The sequence below is a fragment of the Panthera tigris genome, chromosome C1 (assembly GCF_018350195.1).
Source record: "Panthera tigris isolate Pti1 chromosome C1, P.tigris_Pti1_mat1.1, whole genome shotgun sequence".
NCBI lineage: Eukaryota > Metazoa > Chordata > Mammalia > Carnivora > Felidae > Panthera > Panthera tigris.
Genome location: NC_056667.1, coordinates 31,785,562 through 31,801,688, shown reverse-complemented (window position 1 = coordinate 31,801,688; position 16,127 = coordinate 31,785,562). Strand labels below are relative to the sequence as shown.

At 38.6% G+C, this 16,127-nt stretch overlaps 1 protein-coding gene across 5 annotated transcripts in view; it reads left to right on the top strand.

Annotated features, from left to right (window-relative positions):
• Positions 1-16,127, top strand: part of SCMH1 (Scm polycomb group protein homolog 1) — a 186,519-nt gene that overhangs the window by 32,102 nt on the left and 138,290 nt on the right. For 2 of the 5 annotated variants that reach the window (XM_007077375.3, XM_042996799.1), the window contains exons 1-2: positions 2,782-2,863; positions 7,557-7,637. In XM_007077375.3, coding sequence (XP_007077437.1) covers positions 2,845-2,863; positions 7,557-7,637 — 100 coding nt within the window. In that variant the 5' untranslated portion in view covers positions 2,782-2,844. Of the gene's footprint in view, positions 1-2,781; positions 2,864-7,551; positions 7,638-9,757; positions 9,923-15,889; positions 16,020-16,127 lie in introns of those variants that run through there. The other 3 variants (XM_042996795.1, XM_042996794.1, XM_042996793.1) reach the window with 3 other exon arrangements.

The following is a 16,127-nucleotide window of genomic DNA, read 5'->3' as shown; positions in this document are numbered from 1 at the left end:
TAAGTTAATAATGTACGCCTTCTAAACATGGGTGGTCTAATACGATAGCCACATGGTTAGTGGGACTGAAGTACTGAATTGTAAATTTTATTTAACTTTAATTATGTGTAAATTTAAAAACTGATTCTCAATACAGTTATTGGGAAATTTTAAAGTATGTTTTGAATATCTTGGGTATGTGAATCTTCTATTTCAACTTTAAATTTTATGAAATTTAAATTCAAATCAAATAATTCTGATGAAAATTTAGCATCTGAATTGAGATAATCTATAATTGTAAATACACACTAGATTTTGAAGACTTAATAGAAGAATATAAAGCATTTTAATTGATTTTTATAATGATTACTGGCTGAAAAAAATTTATGATAATTACTGGCTGAAATGATAATATTTCAGTATACTGGGTTAAATAAAATACATTATTAAATTATTTCCATCTCTTTTTTCTTTCTGTTTTTACTTTTTAAAATGTGACTACTAGAAGCTTAAAATGACATAAATATCTTGAATTATATTTCTTTTGGATGGCCCTGCTCAAGACCCTGGGTCAGGGGCAGGGCAGTGGAAGAAGCCCTTAGACTGAGGGAGGTGTTTTTCCCAATTGCACAAATACCCTTGGAGATTCCAAACACCTTCAGTGAAGCCTCTCTTCCCATCAAATAAGAGCTGCCTTCTACTCTCTTGCCCAAAATCAGTGCCTTTACTGAGCCTGCTGTCACTGATAAGAGGGTTTTGTACTCTTCAGGTATGTCAGGGTGGGAAAAAAAAGTTACAAGTCACCGCTCTGTGTTAGAGTATTGCCCGGGTTTTACACCCATCAGTGATCTTGGTGAAATAAATCTCTGGGGCTCTCTGAACTAGTACCACCATATAAGACTGTTCTCTGAAATAAAATCTGCCACTAGTCCTGGCCCAGTGAACCCCAGGGACTCAAAATAAAGAAAAATTAGATTTTAATTAAGGAATGAATTGCTGGGTCAAAAGCTGAGGAAGTTGAGAAAGGCATCTTGTGTCCTAAAAGCTAAATTTCTAAGATTAAAAAAAAAAAACCACTCAAAAAGCTAAGCTATCACTAACTTTTATCTCTGAAGTGAAACTGGACATGCATATTTTTCTTCTCATGCCTCTTGGTTCCTGCTGGCTCTGTGGTTCTATGGAAAGGTTTTCTGACTTGTTAAAGAAAGTTCCTAGTAAAAACAGAATGACTGTTAGCAAATGGCACCACTCTTCTGCCTTTGCTGTGTGGAATGTTTGTATATGTATTCTTTATCATCCCCAAATGTTTTTTTAATGTTTACTTATTTATTTTGAGAAAGTGAGACAGTATGTGCACATGTGAGCACAAGCAGGGGAGGAGCAGAGAGAGGGAGAGAGAGAGAGTCCCAAGCAGGCTCCTTGCTGTCTCCTTGCTGTCAGCACAGAGCACAACACAGGGCTCCATCCCACGAACCATGAGATCTTGACTTGAGCTGAAATCAAGAGTCTAACGCTTAACAGACTGAGCCACCCAGGTGCCCCATCCCCAAATATTTTTTTTTTTAGTTTATCATACACCTTAGCTTCATACTACATCTCAAAGATTATTGCATGCCCTTTCAGTCAAGTTTGCTTTCTAGGGGAAGAGAGCCCTTTCCTGAGATTGCTGTACTGTTTGACTTGTATAAGACACATTCCATTGGAAGCCCCTTTGTAGTCTCTGGCCTTACTGATGCAGGGAAGAAAGAGGTAGTCTCAAAGATTCCCAGCCAGAAATGGGAGTTGGGACAGTTGCCTGAGGAGCTCACAGGAAGACAACTGATATCACTTGATAAATTTCCCATATTTCAGTAACATTAGGATTTTCTTTTTTTTTTTTTTTTTAATTTTTTTTTTCAACATTTTTTATTTATTTTTGGGACAGAGAGAGACAGAGCATGAACGGGGGAGGGGCAGAGAGAGAGGGAGACACAGAATCGGAAACAGGCTCCAGGCTCCGAGCCATCAGCCCAGAGCCTGGCGAGGGGCTCGAACTCACGGACCGCGAGATCGTGACCTGGCTGAAGTCGGACGCTTAACCGACTGCACCACCCAGGCGCCCCTCATTAGGATTTTCTATGAAGCCATAAAATCAGATGCTTGTTGAGGTGGTTGATGGGGAAACAAGCATGTAGCTTGTTTATGGTAAATATGGGACCTGCCTGGGAATGCAGTGTAGAGTTGTAACCCCCTGGTTTTCTGGTGAAGAATTTGAAGCCCAGTGGAAGTGACTCCTTGGTGACATGGAATGAACCAGGCCAAGTTTGAGTCTAAGTTGCAGCTTTCTTCTTACAGAGAAGCCATAATTGCCCCAGGCTTGTAATTCTGTAAGATTCATACAAGACCCTGAACAATGCCAGGGAGTCATAACTCATTTCTTTTAGGCTAAGAACCTGAGACTTTGGGGGTGGTTATAGAATGGTTTATAGATACCACTGTGTCAGTGAGCCCAAATTATGTGACCTAAGCAGGTGAAGATTTAATTGACTCTCAGGGCTCTACGTCTGAGGAAGGTAGTTTTCTATACAGGACTCTAAATTATTAGACTCTAATTTTATTAACTTAATTCTAAGTTGATCTTGAGATCTCTGGTATCTGGTAACAGACGGTTTTCAAAGATCAGCTTGGGTCGTGTGAACAGTTAAAAAGTGGTAAATGGGTTAATAGTCTCTTACCGGTCCCCAAAGCCATACGAATCTGACCTCAGATTTTAATTTTCCCACCATGTAAAGCTTTTATTAAGTGTTTCCTGTCTGCAGATGGTGATGTGCATTCAAATCTTCACTCCAGGAAACCTTGGGGAAATAAGTCATTCTTAGAAGCTTAATGTTCTGCATAGCTACAGGTTTGTTCAATTACACATTAAGTCTTTATTTTTAAAAATCATTTTAGTTGGAAATTATTCTAAAATGAATTGTACCCTTTCTTTTTAATTTAGTTTATTGAGCTGAATTTAACCTTTTCTTAATGACTCAGATCTGCGTGTGTGTGTGTGTGTGTGTGTGTGTGTGTGTTTGTGTGTGTGGAGAATACAGAGTTCCATGGGCTTTTTAGTATATTCATAACATTGTTTTTCCCACAAGGCCATTTTTAGTGCATAATTTTTACAAAGTGCAAGGTTTTAGGAATGCATATTGTATAAAAATGCCTAGAGTTAAGCCTGTGGATCACAACCATAAAAACTTTAAAAGTCACTGCACTTAGGTAGCTCCTTCCTTGTGCTACCAGTACTTCCTCACGCTTGCGTAGTACTTGACTGTTTGCCAAGCCTCAATACGTGTATACGGCCTATGATAAGTAAACCAGGGAAGGGAGTGACTTTCTGTTGGTTTTAAATACAACAAGCAAGCATAATGGAACCAAAAAGAGCATGGACTTTCATATTAGACAGTCTTTAATTTTAGCCTTTCCATTTAGTAGCTGTGTGACCTTGGATGTCTTACTTAATCTCAGTTAACTTCAGAGCCTCAGTTTTGTTTGTTTGTTTGGTTTTTGTTTTCGTGTTGTTTTTTTGTTTTGTTTTGTTTTTGAGCTAAATGGGAAATACCAGAATTGTTGGGTTATTTAAATCAAGTAACGAAGGTAAAAGTGCCTGCTGGGGCAGCATGGATGAACTTCTCAAAACAAAGTGTTGAGTGGAAGGAAGCGGACATGAAAGGGGGCATGGGATATAGTAGTATTCGTACGAAGTTCAAAGCAGGCCAAACTAATCTACAATGACAGAAGTCAAGACAGTTTCCTCTTGGGTGCAGTGGTGACTTGGGAGAGGACACGAAGGACTGCCTCTTCGGGTGCCAGTAACAAACTCTTTCTTGATTGGGAGACACACTGTAGAAAGCTCACTGAGCTTCATACTTAGGATTTATGTACTTTTCAGTATCCATATTATATTTCAATAAAAAGTCATTTTTGAAGTGCTTAGCACAGAGCCCAGCACATAGTTGATTCCCTTCTCCTATTATAGTTCCCTAAGTTAACAATGTGAATGTCTATTTAACAAAATGATCCTAGCCTCTTTTCCTTGTAACCTTTCAGTTTCTTTGTTCTGCCTTGGTTCTCTGTCTCCTGATTCCAGTCTTATCCCTAGACGTGATTAATAAATAAATACGATGGTAATCCCAATGGGTGCAGCTGAAGGAGTTTAGGTCAGTCAGATAAGATGAAATTGAACATCTGACTGTGGTGATTTAGGAGGAAATCAGGAATATGAATTTTTTTTTAATGTTTATTTATTTATTTTGAGGGAAAGAGAGAGCAAGCAGGGGAGCGACAGAGAGAAAGGAAGAGAGGGAATCCCAAGCAGGCTCCCCCAAAGCGGGGCTCGATCTCATGAACTGTGAGATCATGACCTGAGCGGTAATTAAGAGTTGGATGCTTAACTGACTGAGCCACCCAGGCACCTCAGGAATATGAATTTTGATATGATGTTATTCTCTGATCATTACTTGATGTTTTGCTTTTTAAGTGGAAATTAAACAGGCTTTTTTTTCTGATTTGTATAATATAATTTTGCCTGACATCAGATCAACTTCATTATTGGGTTTTTTTCATAGCGGAACATTGTACAATTATTCTTTTACTTCTGGCACTTTTAATACAAGCCAATTATAGTATAGCAGGCTTTGAAATAGTCATTATCGCACCCTGTACACCTTGTATATTTTGCTTGGGTACTTATCACTGAAAGAGAACCATACTTACTGTTTGTACCTTACTGTTTTGTACTATAAGTATAGAAATAGGACTTATATATTTGGAAATTTATGCAAGATCCTGTTACAGAAAACTTAGAATTGTTGAAAATTCAATTTAAAAAACGCCAAGTTACTTTTTCTAATATAGCCAATGTGTGGGATATAAAATATCTCTGCCCTTAGGGAGGGTAGTAGATTCCTGTAGGAGAGTTTTGTGAGATGGACAGAAAATGAATTTGTCTCCATTTGCTTTTGGTCTTTTGGATGTCATTGGTTTTGGAGAAAAGGCTTCTGACAGAGATACTAGCAAGACCCTCTAATGCAGAGAGCTGTGGCGATGTTTGTACGGATGCCGATGGAGCTAGAGGCAGGAACCTGATGGACAAAAAGTGAGGGAGGTGGAGAAGGGTCCCCTCGTTATCAGATACTTACTTATATCCATTCATTAAAATAGATAATGCCATTCAACCCTCACAAACCCCTTGGCATAGACACTATAATTTCCACATTAGAGGTGCAGAAATTGTGGCTCAGAGACATGTAGCAACTTGTCCCAATTTGCGAAGCTGGTGACAAAGTTGTTATTCAAACCCAAAGCTCATCTGTACCACATGCTGTATATAGATAGTAAGGTTATCCAAAGAGAGGATGTGTTTATCAGAAGATAGCTTGGAAACCTGCAAAATGGGAGGTCATAAAGAAAGTTGATGGCTGGTTGCATCTAAGATTACCCAGGAAAAGGAATGCTATGACTTAATTTCTTAATTTCTTTTAAGTCTCTGTGAAGCTTTTTGTGTTCCTCTTGTGCGATGGTTGAATGGGACTGTCAAACCTTGATGCAGATCCACCTGTTACTTGTTTCTTTTTTCTTCTTTCTTCCTTCCCCCCCCCCACCCCCCCCCCCCCCCCCGTCTTTGTGGTAAAATATATGTATCGTAAAATTTACCGTTGTAACCATTTTAAGGCATTAAGTATATTTACAATGTTGTGTAGCCTTCACTACTATCTGTCTCCAGAACTTTTTGATCATCCCAGGCAGAAACTCTGTACCCATTAAATTGTAACTCTCCATTCCCTTCTCTGCCCTGCCCCTCGTTCTTCTGTTCTATGTTGCATCTCTGTGAATTTGCCTAGTTAACAAGTATTAGTGGAATCATACAATATTTGTGCTTTTGCAGTTTGGCTTATTTCACTTAGAATAATGTTTTCAGGATGTGTCTATGTTGTAGCAAGTGTCAGATTTTATTCCTTTTTATGGCTGAGTAATACTCCATTGTGTGTTTATTTGTATATTGTGTATTTAAATGTATACATTTATTTATCCATTTATTTACTGATGGATACTTGGATTGTTCCTATCCTTTGGCTATCGTGAATGATATTTCTCTGAACGTTAGTGTGCATTTAGTCCCTGCTTTCGGTTCTTTTGGACAATACCCAGGAGTGGGGTTGCTGGATCATATGGTAATTTTATGTTTATCCTTTTGAGATTTTTCACAGCATCTACATCACTTTTCATTCCTAGGAGCAGTTCACAAGGGTTCTAATTTCCCCATATCTTGGCAACACTTGTTATTTTTCTTTTCTTTTCTTCCTTTATGATAACCACCTGAATGGGTGTGAAGTGGTATCTCATTGTGTTGTTGATTCGCATTATTATTGATTAATGATGCTGAGTATCTTTTCGAGTGCTTATTGGCGGTCTGTAGAGCTAAATGGAGAAATGTCTATTCAAGTCCCTTGCCTGTTTTTTAATCGGGTTGTTTGAGGGCTTTTTGTTGTGGAATTAAAGGAGTTCTTTATGTACTCTAGATGTTAATCCCTTATTGGATATATAATTTGCCAGTATTTTCTCCCATTCTGTAGGTTGTCTCTCACTCTCACGACAGTATCTTCTGATGCGCAAATGTTTTTCATTTTGATGAAATCTAATTTGTCTGTTTTTTTTTTTCATTGCCTGTGGTTTATGTATTATATCCAAGAATCATTGTCAAACCCAGTGTCATGATGATTTTCCCTTCTGTTCTAAGAGTTTTTTAATCTTAGCTCTTGTGTTTAGGTCTTTGATGCATTTTGAGTTTATTTTTTTTATACACTATAAGGTATCCAGTTTTCCCAGCATCATTTGTTGAAAAGAATATCCTTTCCCCATTAAATGGTTTTGGCACTTTTCTCAAAAAATCATTTGACCATATATATCAGAGTTTGTTTCTCGGCCCTTTGTTCTATTCCATTGATCTATATGTCTGTCCTTACGCCAATACCACACTGATTACTCTAGCTTTGTAGTAAGTTTTGAAATAAAGAAATGTGAATCTTCCAACTTTATTCTTCATTTTCAAAACCGTTTCAGCTATTTGGGGTCCTTTGAAATTCCATGTGATTTTGAGAGGGATTGCATTTAGTCTGTAAATCACTTTCGGTAGTATTGTCATCTTAACAATGTTAGTCTTTCAGCTCATGAAAGAATTCCATTTATTTATTTATTTTTTAATTTCTGTCAGCAATGTTTTATAGTTTCCAGCTTACAATATTTTACTCCTCGTGACCGTTATATTTCTCACAGTAAATTAGTAAGTTAGCATTCTAATTTACCTACTCATCATTGTTTAATGACCTATAGAACTGCCCTCAAGAATCTGTTCTGGTTTTAACAGAATCTGTGTTCTGAACCCACAAAACTTAGGGAAGGGTCTTGATAATTGAAAACCTATCCAAATTGCTGTCCTTGGGAAGCCCTGTCTGGTTGTCCAGCCTGTTGGTTTCCTCTGATAAAAATCTAATTTCACTGCATGTCTTCTACAGTAGTTTACATTTCTAATTTTTTCTATCTTTTGCTTCTAGATTTCTCCATCTCACTAAGGAGGAACGGTTTCCTATTTGATATAGCTGATGGTACCATGCAAAAATCAGATCTTCGGAAAGGTCAGAACCTGTATTTATACATAACGGAAATATTTCACTCTGTTAGGCTGTATATGAATGTATGTGTCACAAAAAGCAATTAGAGGGAATAAAAGAATCCTACCGTTTCTTGCCAACTTATCCTACGATTTTAATAAGCCTTGTGTGTCATTTATACAACTCTTTATAGTTTGCAAAGTACTCTTCACAGAATTGTCTTAACACAGTCTTTACAGTAATCTTGTGAAGTAGGTACTGTCACTATTCCTGTTTTATGGAAACAGTGAGGCATTTGAACAAAGGGACTTATTCAAAATCTTGTTACTATGTGCTGGAAGAGTCAGTCCTAGATCTTTTGCCTTTAAATCTCATTCTTCTCACTACATTACAAGTTCATGATCAGTGTCAGAATTTAGAAGGCATGTAAGTATGGAAAGTGTATGAACATTGGAAATAATGTATGTAAAAGTCTGTGAAAAAAGTTAGAACTCTTTTATGGATATAAAATACCATTAATAAGTCAGATCTTGATATTGAATGTCTAACATAATCTTTGAGATGATACCATTGCCTTAGAATGGCAGATGAGGCTCTTTGTTTGCTGTTTGCCTGCTTTTCTGTTCTTATCCCACTTCATCCCCGTAGCCTACCCTACCCTTTTCCATCTGTAACAAGCTGCTGGCTCTTGTCCAAACACACTGTCCATTTCCATGCCTTAGTACCTTTGTACTATATTCCCTTTGCCTAAAATGCCTATTCATCTTCCTTCTGCCAATCCTAGCTCAACTTCATCTCTGTGAAGCTTTCCTCAATTCCCCAAGCAAAGTTAATCATTCCTTTCTGTTTTCCCAGAGCATTTTGTATATCAAATCTGTATTAGAGAGAAAGTCATGTTGTGTTATGATTATGTAATTGAATCGCTATCTATCCTACTAATCTGTGAGTTCTTTGTGAGCATAGGCTAGGACTTCTTTGTCTTTGTGTCCTTAACACCCCACATCACTCCTAGGCTTAGATACATTTTCTTTAAAGAATAGCTCTTCTTAAAGGATCTGTGCATTAGTCTAAGTGGGAGACTGACCACATACAAATACTTACAAGCTTATAAATAAGTATAGTACATGCTTGAAGTAGAACAGAGAGATGATCATAGGCAGAATTATTTAGGGAAGGATTCCTCTATATCAGAGATTGACAAACTGTGGCTCATAGGTCCAATCCTGTCTGCTGCCTATTTTTGTAAATAAAGGCTTTTTGGAACATAAGCCTTTCCATTGTTCATTGTTAATGTGTTGCCTATGGCTGCTTTCATGCTACAGTGGCAGAGTTGAGAAGCTGCAACAGAAACTATATGTCCCATAAAACTGAAATTATTTACTCTCTGGCCCTTTACAGAAGAAATTTTCCAAACCCTGCTCTAAGAGATGGGTTTTGAATAGAGGTTTGAAAAGAAAAGGAACACAAATTGGTGAAGCATGAGTGTGTATCATAATTTAATGAAGACAGGCTGTAGTTGGGGCACCTGGGTGGCTCAGTCATTTAAGCAACCGACTCTTGATTTCAGCTCAGGGCGTGATCTCACAGTTTCTGAGGTTGAGCCCCCCCCCCCCCCCACCACCACCACCACATCAGGGCTGTGTGCTGAGAGCATGGAGCCTGCTTGGAATTCTTTCTCTCCCTCTCTTTTTGCTTCTCCCCTGCTCGTGCATGCATGCGTGTATGCATGCTCTCTCCTAATCTCTCTCAAAATAAAGAAATAAATATTAAAAAAAAAAAAAAAACCAACAGGCTATAGTAGTAGGTATGCTAAGTGAGAAATTCTTCTTTAATCCAGTTCATCAGGGAGAGCTATGTTGAAGAGATGAAATGTCAAGAATGCTTTGGATTGATTAAGAGGGAACCTAGAAGACCAGTAGAAAGAAATCGCCAAGTAAATGTTCTGCGTCTGTAGTAAGAGGGTTTCATAATTAGTGGCAGGGCGCGAGTTTGCTGATGACACCGAAGAAGGAGGCAACAATGCAAATTAACATTGATGAGTGTCTTCGATGACCAAGTACTGGTCTAAATGCCTTTATGTGTGTCCTGTTTAATTCTTCCAGCACCTATATCAGCTTATTGCTGTAATTGTCTTTATTTTGCAGATGAGGAAACAAAAGTACAGGGGGTTAAGTTACTTGGCCAATGTTATACAGCTAGTAAGTGATAGAACCGAATCTGAATCCAGGCAAGATTGCTGCAGAATCTTCAAAACAGAAGAGAGACATCTAGGGATATTTGGTAAAAAATACCCTTGAGCTTGCAATAAGGTAATTAATCTGAATAATTAGGAAGTATGCTAACCCTTCATGGTAAAGAGAAAATAAACAAACCATAGAGGAGTGATGTCAGAAGGCAGAGTGTCCAATCAGAACAATATGCTGTGGATTAGGTCGAATGGGAGAGAACAGGAGCAGATAGATACATTATACAGTGAGACATGTTATATAGCTAGTCATTGAATTTCATCTTGATGAGACCATAAAGCAGTTAACTTTCCCTGCATGCTTGAAAGCTGCCCCCAAGTGCCTAAAGGGCAGGCGTACTCAATGGAAGTAGAGATTAGCAGTGATTTTCAAGGAGGTAGGTGACATTTCAAAAATTACCGCCCCCCCCCCCCACACACACCCAGTACATTTTTAGAGTCCATGGAGGTGTCACATCAAACACATGCCATTCTCTCTCTTTCTGTCTTGTTCCCCTAAGGGATTTGTTCCTGTCTAACTCCCTACCACTGCTGTGATAAACATTTACCCCCCGTGGACCACTTCTTTTTAATGTATGTATGTATTAAAGTTATATATATACACTGTGAAAAATTTGGCAACAGAAGTATACCAAATGAAAAGGGAAAGTTTTCCTCCCATTACTCTCTTGCTCTCTTGAGAGACCTCTTTTAAAAGTTCAGCTGTAGATAAAACTCCCATTACTAATGAAAGTATGCTGGGATTCCCTCGTGGTTATTGAGATAGAAAAAATACCGAGAATCCCTTTCCTAAGGCCAAGATCCACAGCCAAGAATGGAAGGAACTTCCTGGGAAGATATGGCATCTTCATCAATGGAGGCATAAGCAGAGTTTTGGTAGGGATGTTAAGAAGAAGATTCAGGCACTGGATAGGGTTGGTGGAATTGGAGGCAGGACAGGAGGAGGCATTGAACTAAATGGGTTCTACTATTCCTTCCAAACCTGTAATTCTATAGTATACCATCTGACTGATTACCAAGCACAAAGGAAAAGACTCCAATGTGACTGGCCTGGATGACGTGGATGGAATACAAAGTAGTATATGAGAAAATCCAATGTATAAAGTCCCAAATTTATAGAACAAGTTACTTTGCAGTCAAACACTGAGCTTATTTTAATAAAGATTTCTTTTAACTAGCCATCTTGGTGTGCTTAAAGTAGACTTCATTTTTTACAGAAAATTCCATTTACACTAAATTTTCAAGACTGTATTTACTATGTAAAGGAAAAGCGGCACACGGTGTTCATTATTTCAAAGAAAAGAGATATTTCAGGTTTTCTGCCTGGTTTTAAGCTGTGGTGGATGTGGAGGAACTAATTGGGCTGTTACCTTGCTGCTGCTACTGCCCGTAGACTTACAATGGCATAAAACTTAAAAGCGACCTTACAGATCATGAGTCAAGTTCAGACTCTTTATTTTTCAAATGAGGAAAGCAAAAACCAGAGATGATGTGTTACTGACTCAGTCTCATGATAGCCTAGCTGAACTTGACTCTCAAAGATTGGAGATAAGTTATGTAAACTGCCTGCCGTGGTGCCAGTATGTGGTAGATGAAGAAGCAGAAAGGAAGGAAGATGATGGTGCTATTTCTTGGGCCCCCATATCACACTTCTGTAAGGCTTCAGAGAGAAAGTTGGTATTGTGGAGATGCAGCCATAGCTATAGATACAGATACAGATATACAGACACATATACCATCTATGCTACGAACTTAAAGTTGTACAGTGTTGAGATGATGAAAGCAGGAGGTCCATAACCCCTTAAATTGTAGGACCTTAGATTTGGAAAGGCCTTTTAAGGTTACCTAGTCTAATCTCCTTCCTTCTTTTCATGATGTAATATCTCCACTAAGAGGTTATCTTACCTTTGCTTCCATTCCCTCAATGATGGCAGATTCATACCTTACCTTCCCCAGAATTCACCCGATGGTTGGATACCTCTGACTACCAGAAAGGTCTTCCTGGTAATGAGCTGAAGCCTGTCTCCCTGTAGCTTCCACCCACCAGTCCTAGTTCTGTCCCTTGGGGTAATGTTGAACAGGTAGAGCAAATTTCATCTCTCCTCTACATGAGGACATGGCAGGTATTTGCAAACAGCTCTCCTGTTTCCTTTGAGTCTTCTCTTCTCCTGGTTAAACCTCGACAGTTTCTTAAACTTTTAGTATCCTTGTTGCTTTCCTTTGAATAAAGTTGTGTGCCTGTGTCGCATTCAGAGTATAGGATCTAGATGTGAACATAAAACTCTACCTCCAAAGTGTTCTGACTGGCAGAGTAGATCATCCAGGATTGTTACCACCTTCTTTCCGGAGATGATGGGAATGACCATGGTGGTGGTGGTGCGTTACTTATTTCATGACCTCAGATCCATTTATGTCTGCCAGGAAGTATGATGTAGCACCACTGGTACCACTAAACTTCTTCCCTGATCAAGAAACATGAGCCAGAAGCTTTGTAGAAAGAATTAACCTCTCTTATGCTCTGGATCACACCTCTGGAAAGGGTACACATTGTACACAGTTGTAGTCTACTGGGAGTGCCTGCAAGACAGAGGGAGTTACGGCTTCTCTGCATTTTCATTAGCCATTCATTGCCAACTGCTTTGCTTGTTAAAGGAAATACTGATGTTCTCTGGGGTTCTTCTCTCTGTGTGCACGTGCAGAAACATATAATTGCTACAGAGGGAGTGGGGGCAGGGATGATTGCCAAGGAGAGATCTGTTACATCTTCTTTGTTCACATCTGCTGCATGCACAAGACAGGATTTATTGCTGTCTTTGAAAAAGGGATTGCCTAGTTTGCTTCCCCTTCCCCCTCTTCTGGCAGATCATCCCAGAGGGATATTACCATCTCTTCACACTTATCTCGGAACAGAGTAAAAGTAAATGAAGGAGAGCTGGAGGCAGAGAATCAGTTCATCAGCTAAAAGGCCCTAGGAATAGTTGCTAATAAGAGAGAGTGGCTAATCACTGGTACCTCCCAGCCTAGTCCCTTGTCTGTCTCCTGCCTCCTGTGGGTTGTCCTCCATGACCACAGTGGGGCAGGTGTCCCGCTCCCAGCTTTTCCTTTTTGATCTCTGTGCATATCAGCATAGGATTGCAGTTTATTAAAATCACAACTGCCATCTAACATTGAAAGAGTTCTGTCTTGTCTTAATGGGTTTTCAGAAGTACATCTGATGCTTCTTTTGTCTATTTTCCAGTTTCTATTTCTGAGAGAAGCATCCCTCCTTTCCTGCTCTCCTCTTCCCTTCCTCCCCACTCTCTCTGTCTCTCTCTCTGTCTCTCTCTCTCTCATTGATATGTACATGTACTTGCATTACTTCTTTTGTGTTTTCCAAGCTCTATGAATATTTAAAACATGGTACCTATGGACATCCTCCATTTAATCTAGTTTTGCCTCATTGAATCCCAGACTATGTTTAATATTAATTCAGTGTTCAGATCAAGCTAATAAGCATCAGTGCTTCAATTTTTACTGTAGTAAAGTGGGTAGAATATCTAAGTCGGGTTATTTTATGTTAGAAGCATTGTAAGGTTTCTTATGAATATTTTTCTCTTTTTTTTTTTTTTTTTTTTTTTTTTTTGCAGAGGGTCAGTGTAATTAAGAGCATAGTTTGAGTTCAGATCCTGGCTTTTCTACTGATTATAACCTTTTAGAAAGTTACTCAACCTCTCTCGGTATTATTTCCTCATTAGTGAAAAAGGGGTGTCATACTGGGGAGGAGGAAGATTTAAGAAGATGGTTTTATTGAAATGATTAGCACAACATCTGGAATATAGTAAACACTTAAAAATAGCTATATAATGTTAATAATTATTATTGCTGTTGTTAGTATATAAGTGATAATTTATAACTAAATTTTTTTTCTTAATATAACATATGAAGAATTTCTTCTGCTTTTCCTTGCTTCAGGGGATGGCCTATTATGATTACTTTGTGAAAGGAAGTTTCCACAGCCTTGTAGATTTTTCTACCACATATTATTTTTCTCTCAAGAATTTCTAGAAACACCAGAATCTTTACAGCCTCTGGATATTGCATTATCCAGTATAGTCACTGCTGGCCACATGTGTCTATTTAAATTTAATAAAAACTACAAACAAAAATGCAACTCTTCAGTCACGCTGGCCACATTTCAAGTGTGAAGAGCCACATGTGGCTAACGGCTACCCGTTAGATGGCACAGAACATACCTGGCATCACAGAAAGTCCTATAGGACAGCACCGCTTCATGTCACTGGTCGATGCTCTTGTGCAGTTTCTCGGAACTCAAAGAGGATATGTTTTCTAGGATATTGTACCAACTACTCTCTTAATGTTTCAGGACTCCAGACATGCATTTCTGAGGATTCAGTTTATTCTTCTTATCCCAGCCTCTTAGTGTCATTAGTCTTTTGGAATAAATATAAGCACTTTCACTTCCCCCAAGAAGATTGCATTACAGTAATGTTTAAAGGTTGCATTCGATAGTAAGAGGAGCCAAAGGGAGAAGAGGCAAAGTAGAAGCGATTCTAGCGAATATTCACTAGAGTCGTTACTCAAAAATGGAGTATTCGAACCCTTAGGGGGCTAACTAGTAATGGGAGGCTCTAATGTCCTGTGTCCTTTGTAATAAGCACATTGTATTAATCAGGATCTCAGTTTTCCCTCTGAGAAAGGTAGAAAACAGCACATTTTTCCTTAATAATCCTTGTTATCTGATTACGTGCTTTTGAAACCATTTTTTCATTAGTTCTTCACAACAACCTTGTAAAGCAAGTAGCATTGGGATTGTCATCCCTATTTTACTGATAAGAAAACTGAGGCTCAGTACAGTTAAGTTATTGCCTAAAGTCTTTAAGGGAAAATAGTCTCTAAGGGAAAATAGAGTTGACATTCAAAATAGGATAGGGACCCATTCAAAATAGGATAGGGTGGCTCAGTCAGTTGAGCATCTGACTCTTGATATTGGCTCAGGTCTTGATCTCAGGGTTGTGAGTTCAGGACCCGCATTGGGCTCCATGCTGGGCATGGAGCCTACTTTAAAACAACAACAACAACAACAAGACAAACAAACAAAAAAACCAGGATAAAATTTTGACTTCCAATTTGATATTTTCGGTTTCATTTTGTTTTGCTTTGTTTTACTACCAATCAGACTGTAGTAAAAGAGAGAGTGAAGATTCTTTAGAGCAACTTGGAAACTGAGTAGGGTTGCATGAGGTAGGTACCCTAAAGAATCGTTACAGCTTCATTTGTCCTATGACCATGTATATTAGTCTGCTCAGATTTTATAACAAAATACCCCTGGCTGGGTGAGTTAAACAGTAGAAATTTATTTTCTTGCAGTCTGAGTCTGGAAGTCCAAGATCAGGATGCTAGCAGGGTTTGTTTCTGGTCAGGCCTCTCCTCAGCTTACAGACAGGCGCTTTTTTTGGCCGTGTCCTCACCTAGACTTTTTCTGTGTATGTGTTTGTGGAGACAGAGAGGGTGAGGTTGAGGGAGAGGGAGAGAGCTGTATCTGGTGTCTTGTCCTTGTCTCATAAGGACACCAATCCTTTCAAATTAGGGCCCTACCCTATGGTCTCATTTAACCTTAGTTACCTCCTTGAGAGTCCTGTCTCCAAATACAGCCACATTGGGGATTAGGACTTTAACATATGAATTTGGAGGGAACACATTCAGTCCATAGTACCATGTTAATGGAGTTTTAGTATCTTTTAGTTTTTGGCTTAACCTGGTTAGTTGGAAATTATATTTATATGTAGTATTTGCTTGGGACCAAATATAGCAAATATCTGTATTCTTTACTTCTGTGAATATTGAGGCTTAGTTAAATTAAACCTGTGGTACTTGCTATAAGGTACTATCCAATGCTGAGTTATTTTAATAAGCAAAAAAAGGTATATGTAAATGTCCTACTTTTTAAGTAATGTAGTTAATTTGGTAATACTTACATCTCATGGTTTAAGGGGTAATAAGTGTCCTCCTTCCTCCCACCCCCATTCTACAGATGGAGAAATTAACATACAGAGAAACTGACTTGTCAGAGGTCAGAGTAAGGTATTGGTGGATCCAGGGATAAATCCCAAACTTCTTAACTCCTTGACCAGTTTTAAGTCCATTGACTATGCAGCCTAGTGGTAAGTATCTTTTTACCCTATTCTGGAGGCATGAGGGATTAAGATCTTTAGCAAAGACTGACTTTAAGGAACTCCTCATTACTAACTATGTCATTCATTATCCATTTC